The sequence below is a fragment of the Pygocentrus nattereri genome, chromosome 5 (assembly GCF_015220715.1).
Source record: "Pygocentrus nattereri isolate fPygNat1 chromosome 5, fPygNat1.pri, whole genome shotgun sequence".
NCBI classification, from domain to species: Eukaryota; Metazoa; Chordata; class Actinopteri; order Characiformes; family Serrasalmidae; genus Pygocentrus; species Pygocentrus nattereri.
In genome coordinates this window covers 42,299,577-42,316,445 of record NC_051215.1, presented here as the reverse complement: position 1 = coordinate 42,316,445, position 16,869 = coordinate 42,299,577, and the positions used below count along the sequence as shown (strand labels likewise).

The 16,869-nt window shown below is 41.4% G+C and overlaps 1 protein-coding gene across 3 annotated transcripts in view; it reads right to left on the bottom strand.

Moving 5' to 3' along the window:
• Positions 1 to 16,869, bottom strand: part of nin (ninein (GSK3B interacting protein)) — a 37,083-nt gene that overhangs the window by 11,522 nt on the left and 8,692 nt on the right. For all 3 annotated transcript variants that reach the window (XM_017696614.2, XM_017696613.2, XM_017696615.2), the window contains exons 4-20: positions 16,416 to 16,588; positions 12,307 to 12,352; positions 12,035 to 12,207; positions 11,807 to 11,953; positions 11,240 to 11,401; positions 10,761 to 10,897; positions 8,617 to 8,757; positions 8,292 to 8,466; positions 7,932 to 8,042; positions 7,280 to 7,369; positions 7,041 to 7,179; positions 6,764 to 6,885; positions 5,541 to 6,634; positions 1,484 to 4,471; positions 556 to 654; positions 390 to 459; positions 111 to 269 (exon numbers count right to left, since the gene is read on the bottom strand). In XM_017696614.2, coding sequence (XP_017552103.1) covers positions 111 to 269; positions 390 to 459; positions 556 to 654; positions 1,484 to 4,471; positions 5,541 to 6,634; positions 6,764 to 6,885; positions 7,041 to 7,179; positions 7,280 to 7,369; positions 7,932 to 8,042; positions 8,292 to 8,466; positions 8,617 to 8,757; positions 10,761 to 10,897; positions 11,240 to 11,401; positions 11,807 to 11,953; positions 12,035 to 12,207; positions 12,307 to 12,352; positions 16,416 to 16,588 — 6,026 coding nt within the window. The remainder of the gene's footprint in view (positions 1 to 110; positions 270 to 389; positions 460 to 555; positions 655 to 1,483; positions 4,472 to 5,540; positions 6,635 to 6,763; positions 6,886 to 7,040; positions 7,180 to 7,279; positions 7,370 to 7,931; positions 8,043 to 8,291; positions 8,467 to 8,616; positions 8,758 to 10,760; positions 10,898 to 11,239; positions 11,402 to 11,806; positions 11,954 to 12,034; positions 12,208 to 12,306; positions 12,353 to 16,415; positions 16,589 to 16,869) is intronic.

The window sequence follows — 16,869 nt, the reverse complement described above, 5'->3', positions numbered from 1 at the left end:
ACTTGCATACTGAACCACTGGTGTGCATCTAAACAGTGTAATGCAAATAAAGGTGTTGGTTTCTTCCCACCCAGCCCTAACAACGTAATCTTTAACCTCTTAGCCCTCACCTCTTTCCTCTCATTGGATGAACCACTGCCATGTTGGCGAAACACCTCCTCAAGTGTATGCTGAAGGGTGTCAACACTGAGCGCATGTTTCACATTCTGCTGTGACAAAGCATTGTTCTCCTCCTCCAATTGCTGCCCATGACGACGCAGCTCTGAAATCTGAACAGAAAGAGTATAGGAGTGTAACTGCATGGAATCATTCACACTTCACTTCTATGAAGATAAAAACATAAAAGTCAGACTACAATGGAGAACCAGCCCCTATTTCTGCACACTCACCTGTCTCTTCAGACCATCTGCCACCTTCTGAGCAGCATTCCTCTCCTTCCGGAAGTGTTCTACTTGAAGTCTACACAAAGGGATTTATTATAAGTGGTTTAAACTAACAGGATTTTATCCATAGACATTTGTGCTACATATGTTGAGCAAAGTCGCTACTCCTTACAACAGCTCATGCTGGTTCTCCCTTAGGTCCTCTTCTTTCAGCACTGAGATCTTTTGCCTCAAAATGAGATTTTCCTCAACCAGTCGCTCTGCTTCACTCCTACAGAGACCACATATCTGTATCAGTGCTAGAAAGGCTAGGAATATTTCATACAAAAATTCTAATGCTGTTAAGACTGAGACATAGCTGTAAAACATGAATAAAATCATGCTTATGGTCCCAAACTGCTTTTATTCACTGTGAGCCATGGTGGAATTTCATGCATGATCGCATGTGAAATACTTCTTTAAGAGTGCTCTTACATTCTGATATTTGTATTCAAATAGAAAGTTTTGTTAAGAGTCTTGCAGTTAAAAGGTTTTGTGAAGTTAAAGATCTCAGCCAATGGAAAAAGTTACTGCAATGAGATCCCATGCAGTATGAACAAAGAATTAGATGTATGACATGCGCTTACAGCAGTGGGCTACAGCAAGAACAGTTCCAGCATTATACACACATACACAAAACTATACAGCACTTGAACTACAGCAGAATTTCCTAATGGTTCTCACAGACGGTTCACATTCACCATTTTCCCAGCTCCCAGCACACCTCTATCAGGTTACTCAGTTCTGAATACTTGAAGTATGGTTCAAGTGTGTTGAGAGCTAGGATAAGCCAAAATGTTGACCTGTCTGGGGGTCACAGAGGACTGGACAATAATGTAATACAACAGACTAATGAAGCTGCAATACAGATCTATTGGCTTTTTCCAGCCATGCAGACCTAGCATCCAAGGGGTGTTGGTGGGCAAGAGGAACTACTTGTGTCAGGAGTGGTGCACAGCGGAACAAGCACAGAACAGCTGGGAGCAGTAGTAGCAGGCATCAGGTGAGAAAGCAGGATCTCCTACAGGCACAGCTGACCACAGATGGCCATTTTACGGTACCTATGGTCCTGCATCCTCTCGTGGATTCTAAAGGACTTCTCCTGCAGCTGAGTAAGAGCCAAGCGTAGGCGCAAGTTTTGTTTCTCAAACTCTGAGCAGCAGTCTTCCAGCTCTGACATTGCAGTGACCTTCGCCTCCAGTTGGGCACTGAAGTCCAAAAAGGATTCATCTGACGAGTCAGAAGATTCAGCATCCTGCTGCAGTTCCAGGATAGGCTCATCCTGCTTTTCCAGTTCCTGCACTGCCGTACTCAGCTTTGCATTCTCCTCACGCATCCTTGCAATCTCTTCCAGCAAGCATGTCTGTTGTTTGTGGAACTCCTGGACAATGTGCATCTTGCTTTCCAGGGTCTGCACCCTCTTCTCCAGCTTCCGGTTGCGGTCTGCTAAATGCATATTCTCACAAACACACTCCTCGTAGCTCCTTTGAAGTTCAGCAAGCTCAAGCTCTTTGATTTCCAGTTCTTTAGCCTGGGCTGCCATAGTGATTAGCTCCACCCTGAGCTCATGGCTCTCTTCTAGCTTCCCCCTGTTCAGGTCAAGCAGCAGCTCTAGTTCGTTGGTGTGCTGCTGCAGCTGGGCTAGCTGCTCTTGGAGTGAAAGGTTTTGCTCCACAGCATTGCTGTACTGGTCCTGCAGAACCTCCAGCAGGCTGCTTTGGTCTTTGAACTGCACTGCTATATCCTGCAGCTCCAGTATCTCTCTAGCATACACGTCTTTGTCATGTGGAGTTTCTTCTTCCTCTTCCTTTTTAAGTGTGGGTCTACTCTCAAGAGCTACAGTCGAGTCCTTGGCTTTGGTGCCATTGCTGTCATCTTTGAGGTCTACCTGATCCATAGGTTCAAAATCCTGTCTGTGATCCTTGTGGTAGGAGGTTTCAGTTTCTGTACTGCGGACCTCAAATTGATCTGCAACCTCAACATCTTGTGGATCCTCTGTATCATCAGCCATTGCTATGTCACTAATAACCTCTGCACCCTCATGGGCTTCATTTTCTTTTCCATGATCTTCCTCCAAAGCGGCAATTCCTGAATCATCGACATTCTCTTCAAGATCTGGGATACCAGTGATATCAGTACACTGAGCAACTATTTCCTCTACAACTACCAATTGATCAACCTCTGTGTGACCTATCTCGTGTACATTACTAAATACTTCACTTACAACAGCAGAAGTCATAAATGCAGGACTTGCACAATTAATGACATCTTCATCAAGGCTAGTGGTAACATTAGCACAATCTTTTATAGCTCTGGCTGCACAAAGATCATCCGCAGTCATTTCTTCAGTTTTGCAAATTATGCTAGTCACTTCCAACTCATTAGCCATCTCAACACTATCTTTAAACATCGTTCTGCTGTTGAGTTCAGTCACACTGACTGTGCTAACCTCTGTGTTATCCACTATCCAGTCAGCATTTGCATTGCTGTTTTTGTCCTCTTCTAGTCTATCACCAGGACGGTTATAAACTTCTACCTCGTGATCGTCATAAGATTCAAATAGTCTTGCATCTCCTGACTCGATGGCTGGTTCTTCAACCTCAAAACATTCTTTATCCTCAGCTACACTTCTGGAAAATTCTACCATCTCACTGGATACTACTGCAGTTTTTATACTTGCATCAATTTCTTCAGTGCTAGACACAAGCAAATTGTGAATAGCAAAAACCACTTCAGCCTCATCTGCAGTATTAGAATTACCAGGCTCATCAAAGTTGCTGAGCTCATTTGACTCTACACCGGCATCACTAAAGCAGCCCTCCTTAATTTTCTCAGAGCCGTTTGTAAAATCACCCTCAGAACAGCTCAGAACTTCAGCACTACATAATATCAGCATGTGATCACTGACAACCGGAATATCTTCAAACTCTCCTGTGTTCTCTTTCTGCATGGACAGCTCTCCTTCAAGTTCCTCATCTTGTGCTGATGGTGAATCCTCTCCTAGAACACTAAAGTCCTCAGAGTGATGATCTGCTGTCTCATCCTCACATGCTTCTTTGACAACAAATTTTTCTGCAGATAAAGCTAAAAACTCAATTTCTACCTCTCTAGGAAGATCAGGCACAGAGAGTTCCTCAACTACTTGCTTACTCACAATCATCGCTCTGGTGGCTTCTCCAAGCTCAGACTCCATCTGCTGAACTCTAAGTGCTAACCTGTCTCTCTCAGCCAGCAACACTGTTCTCTGCTCCTCTTTCTTCATTACCATGGAGACACTGTCCTGTAGCTGCTCTTCCAGTGCAGCCACAATGCCCTGCAGCTCCAGACGTTCATAGTGAAAGTCTTCCACTGCCTGGCGGAGGACTTTCTCCATCTCCTCCATCTTTCCCCTGAGTTCCACTCGCTCTGCCAGCAGATCACTTTGTTCCCGGAGCCGTTTCTCAGCCAATGAGATTGTTTCTGCATGCCGGCCCTCCAATTTAGACAGGTTATTCTGTAGCTCTGCCCTCTCTTGGAGAAAGTCATCAGAAGCCTGTCTAAGCAGTTGCTCTAGTTCATCAGCCTTGCATTCAGCATGTGCCAACAACGTGTCTTTCGTCTCCAGATTCTCTTGCAGCCGGTTATGCAGCTCATTGAGCTGACGACTTAGCTCAATCTCCTTGGTCTGGGCAGAGGTAACAAAGTTCTCCAGTTCATTCTGCAGCTGCAGGTTCTTCTCCCTCAGAGCCTCCATGTCTACTGCATGGCTGTGTTCAAGCCTCTCTCGCTCCAGTGTGAACTCCTGAATGACGTTCTCCCTCTCCAGTTGTAGAGCTTCTCGCAGAAGTCTCCTTTGCTGCTCTGCGTCCTGGACTGAAGCTTCCATCTCCTCGTCCCATCGTGCATGGTCTGCAGCGTGACGCTGGGTGAGCGCTGCTAGCTCACTCTGGTAGTGCTGCTCTAGCTTTCGTACATCTGTCTGAAACCGCTCAGACACCGCTTCCTGGTCACCAGAGAAACGGGCTTCCACTTCTTTGATTCGTTGGGAGAAGTGGATCTCTAACTCCTTCCTGTGCATCACCAATCAGCAGGGTTAAACAATTCAAAATATCAGATTACATCAATACTTGCCCATATGCCTACTATGTAGGAGTGTAGATCCTTAGCCTTACAGTTCTTTATGAAATCTCACCATGATTAGATTAAATTTTACCTTTTTGGTTTGGTATTCCTTTCTAATGTCATGGTATCGATTTTTAAAAATACACAAAAATGTGACTGGAGAAATTTTTACTCGACAGAGAAATACAAAAAGTAATTTTTTAATGAAAATATCTTGATTTTTTTTTTTATCTTGAAGACAATTCTTTATTGAACTATATTATCATGAATTTTATTGAATTGTTATTAATTGACTACAATTAAGTGTAAAATTTCTAAATCAAAGCAGCTGAATAACCATATACAAAAAGATTTTACACCCTTACTACAATAAATCTAACACTGAAGAGACAGGGACTGAAGAGAGAAAGACTGAAGAGACATCAATCCAATTAATAAGATTAGCAGTATTTAAGTTTACATATTTCAAATAATTAGGTTTGTTCTCATGGATATCACTGAAGTCATATCGTTATTGGCAGATTATTGCTTTAAAAAAATCTGCATTGGATGCTTAGATTTGGCAGATATTTCAAACCAATATCTGATTACATTTTTATTGTAAGAGGAAGACCAGAAGGTTTACTTGATGCTGAACTACTACATTAAAAATCACAGAATTTCTAAAATGACTGCATGTTTATAGTACTTGCAACCTTAACAAAGAATAATATGATGAAATAATAATTAAAAGAAGAAGGAAAAGAAGAAGAAAAAAAATAAATGTAATATCTCTCATCAGTGCTATTCCAGGTAGGTTTCGTCTCAATTTTTATGCTGTAAATGTTTACATTGCAGCATAATTTGATATGGAAATGAACAAAGATGTCTGCATCAGCCCACAAATCCCATATCAGAGCATCCTTAAATTATCCCATACAAAAAATACAAGTCAAACCATTATCAAATGTTACTTAAAAGCGAAGAAATTGGGTAATTCAGCGATCGTATGAGCAAGCATGGTGACGCATGTCTTACCTCTCCTGTCCAATGTCTGTACGAAGTTTCTCTAGCATGCAGCCAAGTCTCTCCCTCTCCTCACTGTGTTTCACACTCAGCTCCTGAATGGCTTCCTGGTGCGCCTCAACCATTCTGCTCTGCTCTTCCTCCAGCACTTCCTGCCACCTCCTTTCCAGCTCCTCTCGCTCAGCCTGCAGTCTCTCTCTCTGTTCTTCCAGCCTGACCTGCAGCACCTCATCATGCTGCCTCTGTAGCTGAGCTTTCTCCCTCTCCCACTCCTTCATTTTCCTACACATCGTTTCCTCCTTCTGGGCCTGTGCTCGCTCCTTCTCTTGCTGTATTTGTTGCTGCAGCTGAGCATGGTGCTGCTCCTCCAGAAGCATACGTTCTGCATCCCACTGCTCCGTAAGCTTTCTTTCTCTGTCCTCTTGTTCTTTCAACAGACGCACCAGTTCCTCCTCCAGTACTGCCTGCAGTGCTGCTTTATTGCTCTCCTCATGCTGCTGCTTCTCCCTTTCCCACTCTTCCCGGAGCCTCCTCTCCAACTCCATAAGCTCCTGCTCAGATCTCTGCTGTGCCTCCTCTAGCCGGACCCTCAGCACCTCCTTATGGATCTGCTTGAGTTGCAGTTTCTCCCTCTCCCACTCCTCTGCATGCCTTTTCTCAGCCTCTACCCTGTCAACCTGCAATGTTTCTCTCTCCTCCTTCACAGTGGCCTCTAGAGTCTCCTTATGCTGCAGTTCTAAAAGGCTAAGCTCTTCTACATGAGCCTTATGGAGCTCCTCTCTCTCCTTCATTATGCTCTCCTCAAGCTCCTTGAGCTGCTCCTCAAGTTGTAATGCATGGCTCCTAGCATCCTGCACCTCCTGGTTGAGGGAACTCAGCTCCTTTTGGTGGCGGGCACGTAGTTCATCTAGTTTAACGCCGTGGAGAACTTCCATGCTGCGTCTTTCCTGCTCCAACTGCTCCTGCAGGCCATGGGCTCTCTCCAGTGCTTCAGCTGCCTCTTTCTTCAGGGCTTGCAAATCCTGCTGGTGTTGTAATGAGAGCAGACCTCTCTCCTCCTCATGGGAAGTCTTTTGTTCCTCCAGTTTGTGCTGCCACTCATTCTCCTGCAGGAGGACCAGAAGAGAGAGAAACAAGTTTAGAATGCACTGTGAGCTAAAAAATAATTGACCTACTGTAAGGTTAACAACAATCAATTTTGTCACATTATGATTAATCTAATTTTGAACTCTGACCGTGCAGTCTAGCTGTGCCCTGATGTTCTCCATCTCTCTCACATGCTGTTCTTTAAGCTGCTCGAGCACCATCTCTGCCTCCAGACTCATGTTAAAGGGCTGCCCTTCTTCAGAGCCTAGACCTTAGGATATACCCACAGAAAATAGATAAAATGTTAAGGGATTCACATGAATCTGAACAAAAGTGTCACAGAAGTGGTATATGAAACAGAAACCAGAGAGGGAAAAACAAACAAACAAACAAACAAAAGAAAATCAGGTCAATAAAAACACACACCTTGGTCTGACTCCATCCCAGGGCTTTTGCTGTCTAGCTCATCAGACAAAGATGGCATGAGGGAGGTCTGTGGAGTTCGGCCTATAGCACGGTACTCCTCCAACTGAGCCTGCAGCTCATCTATTCGATCCTGCAGTTCCTGCATCACACATAAAACAATGCATTATAGCACAGGTAGAAAAATAGAGAGTGAGAAAGTGAGAGTGAAAAAGAATAATATAACGGGTAGAGGGTCTAACCCGACACTGCTCCTCGTAGTTGCTGCGAAGCTGCCCAAGACGCTCCTCCTGCTGGTAGAACTCTGCATTGCTCAGATCCAGATCACCAAACTACACAAATGCACACACTTTTTTTGTTTTTATGCAGCAACTGGATTCAAAAGACAATACAACTACAATTACAGAGTCCGCATTGTTCACAGCAGAGGTGATAGGATACCTGGTGTACAAAACTTTTATATATATATATATATATATATATATATATATATATATATATATATATATATATATATATATATATATATATATATATATATATATATATATATATATATTAGTTCTCTGGTCATTTTGGAAAGTACATAAAAAGTCCATGTGTGTTGTAGACATTGTGATCCTTGACTCCCATTACCAATACAATAAACAAATCAGTCATTAAGTTTCTCTGCAATGAACTATGCAGACAATTTCCCTTTCAAAAAGAACAGCAGATTGCTGATTGTGTTAAATTTGAAAATTGGCCATTTCTGGCCGATTCCCAGCCAGCACCCCTAACACGCATCATACCACAATAGAACATCCATCACCCAAACACCCAGAGAAGTGTAACCAGCTACATCAACCATAGCAAAGAAGTTCGTAAAAGCCAGTGTGAGTATGGGGCAAGTACCTTCTCCTTGAGCACACTATCCAGGTTTCTTTGTAGTTTACTGAGCTGCGCCTCTGCTTCTATGAGCCGCTCTGTGCTGTCTAGCAGCTCTGCCTCCAAGCGGCCGTTCTCCTGAACATTCACAAACCAGGAATATTCATTCAATACAAAATAACCATCTTTCAGGGATATCTAATAACAGCACTGCAACTATAAGAAAGTGAAGTGTAATGCATTTCATGAGTGGCTTGCTAGTGAAGACATGACTAGCCACATGACCCATCATGTCATGTCCATGTAACACTGGAACATAGCAGTGAGTTGCTCTGGGGTGAATGGGTGAAAAGTGTAGCAGTGTCATATTGATCATTGACTGATTACTTTAATAGTGAGAGTGAGACGTTCTCTGAGAAAGGTCTCATCCTCTCTGATCGTCCTGATTTCTTGTTCCAGTTCTTCTCTCTGCTGATTGGCCTGTTGTTGCACAAGCTCCACCTCTTTGCTCATCTCCACCCTTAGAGCAACCATATGGTCCTTATGTTCCTGCTCCAATTTACTGCAGATGCACAAACATTCAATGTTAGCACAAAACACAAGCATAGCAAAAGAGTGAGACTGTTTTCCTATTAGTTTTAAGAGACCAACTTCAGAAAAGCTGCTGTATGTTTATGGTCAAAAGTGAAAGGCCATAACAGGAAAGGTTTACCGCAGGTTGAGATCATTGATGCGTTCAATGGCTGAGTGATGTTCATCCACCTCAGAGGCCAGCTGAGATTTGAGCTTCTCTGCTTTTTCTAGATCAGAGCGTATCTTCTCCTTCTCCCTGAGCTCCAGATCCACACACTCACTGTCTCAAACACATACACAAGTGCAAAAACACAATTTTCCATGAAAGAGTAGCCTGTTACTAGTAACCAGTGTTCATTTAAAATGCAGGTAATATTTAAAACAATCCGAATATTTAATGGATTACATCAGATAAGGAAGCATTGACACAGATGATGGTATCGGGCTGATAGTGTTTGTTTACTCAAAAATGCGCTGATACATCGATACAAATTTAACTGTTAAGATGCATTGCACTAATTTAAGCTAAACATTACAGTGGTGCTTGAAAGTTTGTGAACCTGTTAGAATTTTCTAGATTTCTGCTTTAATATGACCTAGAACATCATCAGATTTTCACAAGTCCTAAAAGTAGACAAAGAGGTAACCCAGTTAAACAAATAACACAAAAATATTATACTTGGTCATTTGTTTATTGAGGAAAATGATCCAATATTACATATTTGTGAGTGGCAAAAGTACATGAACCTTTGCTTTCAGTATCTGGTGTGACCCCCCTGTGCAGCAATAACTGCAACTAAACGTTTCCTAACGGTAACTGTTGATCAGTCCTGTAGAGCGGCTTGGAGGAATTTTAGCCCATTCCTCCGTACAGAACAGTTTTAACTCTGGGATGTTGGTGGGTTTCCTTACATTAACTGCTCACTTCAGGTCCTTTCACAACATTTCGATGGGATTAAAGTCAGGACTTTGACTTGGCCATTCCAAAACATTAACTTTATTCTTCGTTAACCATTCTTTGGTAGAACGACTTACGTGCTTAGGGTCTTGCTGCATGACCCACCTTCTCATGAGATTCAGTTCATGGACAGATGTCCTGACATTTTCCTTTAGAATTCTCTGATACAATTCAGAATTCATTGTTCCATCAATGATGGCCCAGATGCAGCAAAACAGGGCCAAACCATGATACTACCACCACCATGTTTCACAGATGGGATACGGTTCTTATGCAGGAATGCAGTGTTTTCCTTTCTCCAAACATAACACTTCATTTAAACCAAAAAGTTCTATTTTGGTCTCATTCATCCACAAAACATTCTTAGCAAACTGCAGTTCTTTTTGGAGAAAAATTGTTGTTCAGTGTTCTCCTGATGGTGGACTCATGAACATTGGCTAATGTTAATGTGAGAGAGGCCTTCAGTTGCTTAAAAGTTACCCTGTGGTCCTTTGTGACCTCGCAGACTATTACACGCCTTGCTCTTGGAGTGATCTTTGTTGGTCGACCACTCCTGGGGAGGGAAACAATGGTCTTGAATTTCCTCCATTTGTACACAATGTCTGACTGTGGATTGGTGGAGTCCAAAAAAAGTCCATTTAGAGATGGTTTTGTAACCTTTTCCAGCCTGAGGAGCATCAACATCTCTTTTTCTGAGGTCCTCAGAAATCTCCTTTGTTTGGGCCATGATACACTTCCATAAACAGGTGTTGTGAAGAGCAGACTTTGATAGATCCCTGTTCTTGAAATAAAACAGAGAGTGCCCACTCACACCTGATTGCCATCCCACTGATTGAAAACACCTGACTCTAATTTCACCTTCAAATTAACTGCTAATCCTACAGGTTCACATACTTTTGTCACTCACAAATATGTCATATTGGATATTTTTCCTCAATAAACAAATGAACAAGTATAATATATTTGTGTCATTTGTTTAACTGGGTTCTCTTTATCTACTTTTAGGACTTGTGTGAAAATCTGAGGATGTCCATCCATCCATTTTCTAAGCTGCTTCTCCGCCAGGGTCGCGGGGGGAAGGTAGGTCTTCGGGCGGAAGGCAGGATACACCCTGGACAGGTCGCCAGTCTAATCTGAGGATGTTTTAGGTCATATTTATGCAGAAATATAGACAATTCTAAAGGGTTCACAAACTTTCAAGCACCACTGTACATAATTCCAAGTATGTATTAGTACTTGCACTCGGGTCTGAAAAGGGTGGTATTGATGCATCCCCAATGTCATTTGATTTGTAATAAGATGTGCACACTGTCTGGCAGACTTACAGCAGGTGTCTGATCTCAGCCTTAAAGCTCACCAGCGCCGCCTGGTGGATGGAGTTCTTAGTGATCAACAGCTCATTCTCTAAAGCTGCAGTCAGCTCAGTCAGATTCACTTTGCCATCCAGACTGAATTCCAGTGCCTAGACACAGATTAAAAAGACACTTCATCTGAATTCACAGAGGAAAAAAAAATAAAAACAATAAAAAATTTAAAAACTAAATACAGCATAATCAGCTAGGATATACAGAAATGATTCCTCTACAGAGACAAACATCCAACTATTACTGGTAGAAAACAACATTTAGGAAGCCGTTTTACTTTTTGTTTAGACAGTCCAGCCATAAGCGTACCACATGCACATGGGTATTCTGGCACTATGGTATCTTGTACTATATAGTGCACACATGCTAAATAAGTTGCATATACGAGTGTATATATATATATATATATATATATATATACACGTATATACATATACGACCTGCAGGATCTCTGAGCTGTTCTCCACTCCCTCTTCCAGCCAGGTGTCTAGCAGCTGCTCCACAGCTGTGTGCCCAGTTCCATCATCTAACACAGAGAACAGCCGTAACCCTATTGTACTGCTCAACACAGAGGAGATCCTGCGGCCCGTCTCATCAAACGGCTGAGAGACAGACCAAAAGAGACACAGATAACATGAAAACCAACACATTTACATACATCCACCTATTCAGTCTACAGCAGTTTAGCCAGGCCAATTCATGCTGAAGTTGTAAGGAACGAGACATAATCCAGGGCTGCGTGGTGATTTACATATATTTGTCTTAAAGGAACACTAATGAAAATAGCCTGTATAATTCCGAGCAATAGTAGTGTATATAGTAGTACGTAGTAGTGATATCCACAATATGCTCAAAAGGCATGATGTTCCTCGCAACAACAAAATGATAAAATATATCAAATATAGCCATACTGCCCACCTCTACCCCAGTATACAAGCAAAATGGAACTTGTATGCACTTGTATGCAGTGGTGCATGTCTTTGGGTGTATGTGACTGATGAGGTTACCTGTATGGAGTGGTGTCTTTTTAGCTGTCTATATGGTGTTGAGGCAGAGGGAGTAGGAGGTTTATTTTTGTTGAGGATGTAAGACACAAACTCCTGCACACTCATCATACACCCCTCACCCACAGACTGGAATGCATCTTCCCCCACCTAAAAACACATACATGTGGCTCAGTAAACATACATGTGTGATAAAGACATTTGTGTTTGTGGGTGTGTGCATACATGTACCTCCATGCCGATATACTGGCAGAGTGCATGTAGTTGGTGTAGAGTTGCCATGCCATTCAGTGGAAGTGCGAGCTGCTGGCAGGCACTCTGCAGTCTCTCCTCCAGGCCACTAAGGGGCACCATGCTACCACGTGGAGTACCAGGTTCATCAGGATTCCACAGATGTAACTGACCTACATAAGCACAAAATTTGTTCAAAACACATCCATAAAGTGACATACTGGTAAAGAAAATGGAGAACACCACACAATCATAGTTCCTTTTGAACTTACCCTCTGCCTCATACTCCTCTGCACTGCTTACGTCAGCGTTCCAGCGCTAAAACACATGCACAAACATGATATATAACTTTTAGTAGCATTTTATTCAAACTAATTTTGGAGCACTTCTATTATTCTGTTCACCATGAAATTTACACATAATGTAAAAAGCAGCTGTTTTGAGCAAATGATGTAGAAAAATAAAAACAGATACTTGGTAGTGTTTGTATTGCATGCAAGTCTTTGTCTTGCTGATCCCAATGGTACCAGTCCCCAATAGTGATATTTCAGTACTGCACTATGTGTACTGCTTTAAAGGAATACTTCAACCTCTAGGTCCTACAGTTGTAACACACTGCCATTTGTAATGGACGGTAGATTTGATGTCTTTCCCTGTACATCGAATGGAACAGAATATGTACTCACGTAAGACACTTAACAGATACCAATAAGCGGGTGCTTTAGCTGTACAAATAAGCATATGGAACCAAAAAAAAAAAAAAAAAAAAAAAAAAAAAAAACACACAACAACACAACACACACAACTGTAAATCATGCCTACTCTCCTACAATAGTGTCACAGGAATCTCTAGAATGAATTGTTTCTAGCTTAAAGACATCCCCACCTTCTGATAAGCACATTCATCTTGAAGTGAGAAACTACAAACATTTTAGGCTAGATACTTAAGGGCAAGCTGTTTTTTGTGGGGGGGGGGGTTGCCGCAGCCTATCCCATTGGACATCAGGCGGAAGGCAGAATACACCCTGGACAGGTCTCAGCCCATCGCAGGGTGATATAAAATCATAATATCAGTTAAATCAAATGATGGAATACATTCAGTGCTAGTTTTAGGTCATAATGCCCCTTTCTACACAAGGAAATTACTATCTGTGGTAATCAACCACATGCTTTCCATTAAAAGCCACTTGTCTACATAATTCATTCGTCTTGCACTTTGTATTGTAGTGTATACAACACAATGAACCCGTGAGAAGAAAGTTGCAATTAATTGAATGAGCATCAATTTGTGATTAGAGAGATAAGACAGTAATGGTAGAGGACCTGCAGGTGGCACCACAGACACATCTTGCACACAACTGAGCCAAGCACCTCTGCATTTACTTCAGTAAAAACAATCCCAGTGCCATATGTAGAGCGAACAGATTCCACTCAATCAACTTTGCATTTTTATATTGTCCAGTTTAGCTAGTCTGTCTGGAGAAGGGGGAGGGGGTGTCATTGTGCTCTATTGTGAGTTTTTCAGGGCACAAGGAGCAGATGGGGTTCGGAGTATTGGCATTCAGAAGAGGACGCCCATTGTTTCCTCTGACAGACCTGTTGCCCTCTGAATACACTCACACACATCCCTCTACATCTGTGCTAGTTCTTGCACCATCAGATCAGAGCACACTTGCTTTGGCTGAGCAGCTGCTGAAGAACATTAGTACTTCACACATTTTGGGATTTATAATTTTCTTTCTAAATATTAGAGATAGTATGATACCACTTCCAATATTGAAAAGGACAGTAAAAGCTTGAGCAAATCAATCAATAAATCCCAGGTTTTCTTAAATAAATAAATAAATAAATTAAAAATTCTACTGCCCTGCAGCCAGAACCTCATCATATTACAGGATTGCGAAAACTGCTACAAAACTAGATCAGATTCAGTCTTTTTGCCTCCAACATTTCATACAGCATTTTCTGCTGGTATTGGCCTAATACTGATACCACTGATACAGACAAGCCATCCATACATAAACATTGTAGCCTATAAGAAATACTAGCATTAGTTTAATATGATCTTAATGAACGTTTGCTCCTTCCTAATACACCAAGCAAAGCTGGACTGTTCACAGACTTTCCAGTGCAAAGCTGTTTAGTATGATATGCTGCCAACAATGCTTCTCACCCCTTACACATACAAGCAAACAGCTGATACTTGTTCTGTCACCAGTGGCTATGCCTGCATGTGTGAAGACATGTTCACATATATATGCTATATGCTTATTAAAAGACAGCCCAACACACGTGTCTCTGTATTCAAGTCTGATCATTCAGGCCTCTGTTCTCAGAGCGTCACTATGACACCAGCACAATACACACACAGCTGCCGATCTCCTCACACACACCAGATAGAGTCAGTCAGCTGAGACAAATAGAGGTTAAACAATGCTGCTGCTTTGACAACCACAGCGGCTTTGAAAGAGGTCAATGTCCTTCAACACACCAAAACATAACATGTCACAACACGACACAACACAGTATGCACAATCAAACGAGCAAGTCATCTGATCCCAAAAAGTCAAGAGTCTTTAAAAAAAAAAAAAAAAAAAAAAAAAATCATCAAAATTTAATGCAGAGTGCTATGGCCAAAAAATATATGCAAGTCTATTTAAAGTTTCTGATGTTTTCATTATATCACAATATTGTGAGTATATATAATCTCAAGCAAATGTTTTATTATTGCCTTAGGTTATATATAAAATGTGTGTGCGCCAGTGCCAAAATGGTTCTTATGCAGAAATACATAAATTGTTAAACAAAAATGTCTCATAATTCCCAAATGTTACATAGTGCAGATTTAACCATTCCAAACCTCTTCCCATGGCAGCCCAGTATGAACTGTAGTCATTATCCAACCATCATCCTAGTTTGTCTAATCAATACCTTATGAAGTTAAATCTAGTCCTGTGACAGAATTGAATAAATCCAAAAAGCAACTGGGTGTCTAGAGAGAGAGAGAAAAAAAAAAAATCTTCTAGAAATCCAAATCTTCTTTCAAAAAGTTCAAAATTCTAAATCGCCTGAATATATGGCTCATACGAATAACCATACAACTTCTCTGGGCCCAGGAAAAACATAAGTGATGACTGACATAAAAACTTCTCATATTGATCACCAGACAGCAGGAATTTGGAAAGTATTCATAGTCACTCAGCATGAGGATCAGATGTGATCAGACCTGGAGACAGTGTCATCGTCTGAAGCAGATGACCAAGAGAGGTGGCAAGAGAGGACTAGTGTTTATATATGTATGTGTATATCTGTAGTGCTTGCTCCTTTGATAAACTGGATTACCACAGACTGCAACAACAAAAAAAATAAATAAAATAACAGAGTGGGAGGACTGAGTGAGGGACTCCTGAATTGTCCTTGATTCAGCCATTCAGCTAAACAGGCTAGCTTAGTGTTATGTACTGTATGTATGTTGTCACTAATACTTTAAAAAGACTTTCAATCAGTATACCAGATCAATCATTAAATTTCTCTAACTTCTACGACATTAAAGTCTGAAATATCAAAAAGAGTGCAGTGTCTGTTCTTCATGCAGATTTATACAATTAAACCTGCTGGACATTTATGTAACATCTCCCCTCTCTGCATTAAGTGTGACTCTCAGTGCACTAATTAGATTATCTTAGATTAACACTTCACTGAAATCAAGGCAATGAGAGGACAGTGACAGACTCTGGCACAGACTCACAGAAAGATTGATTCTAACGTAAGGGCAGAGGCATTCACTATAAGAATTTATTCCATTAAAGGATGCAAATGTCTGCAAGTATGTACCTTGATTATCCTTGGGTTTGCTAACACAAGGCTTGTTTTTACCACTGTTCAGTATCTCCATGGTAACATAACTGCATTTTTTAAGAGGATTCAAGGATAACCATCTTTCACCCTACGCTGTGTGCAAATACTGATCATTCCTTTATTGCTATCTGAAGGCTGAGACCACTAGACATCTACTAGATATCTAACTTGTCCAGCCTGACACTTTTAGCTTTTCTGATAGTCAGAAATCTCAAATTAGACCATTTCAATACTGATTAGATTTTTCTTCTTAAAATCTACTAAGGTTTAAAATGTCCTGTCTTTTACTGAAGCGTAACTATGCATACACTACCTAACTCACAGGACCAAATTCACGGCCAACATCACAGCACACTGCATCACATCACACAATGTGTGCTATATCAGACTAGATTTGATTGGACTGATATTGCTTTTTTCACCTTCATTTTTTCCCTCTCCTTATTGGTTCTGAAGTCAAGACTTCAAGGTCTGGGTTGGCTAACTGTGCATGTCCATGTGTGTGTTTATATACATTATTTACCTCACGCTTGCTTGGTAATGTCCCATCAGTGCTCCCCAGAGCTTCTTCCTCCTGTTCATCCTCCTCAGGTGGCATGTGCGAGAGTTCTGAGATGGCATGTGTGAACTCTGGTGTAGATCGACGGCCATAGCGTTTACCTCCCTTTATGAAGCGTGGCTGTACCTCTGGGGAGTCTGACAGTACAGGTGAGAGCAAGACAGATGCAGAAACAGGGCATGAATACATGCATCTTATAACACAAAAGTAGTAGACTTTTTTTTCCTTTTTTTTTTATTATTATTGTCCACACTCCATTACTGAGCACATAGTTTCAACAGTCAACTTTGCCCATTCAGTGTATTTATGTTCTGTGCAAAAGTCAGAAAATAGCCTTCATTAATTACATTTCAGTCAAAACAACCATTAAATACAATGGTAAATAAGTTTAAAGACAGGATAAGAATTTGCTTGTGTC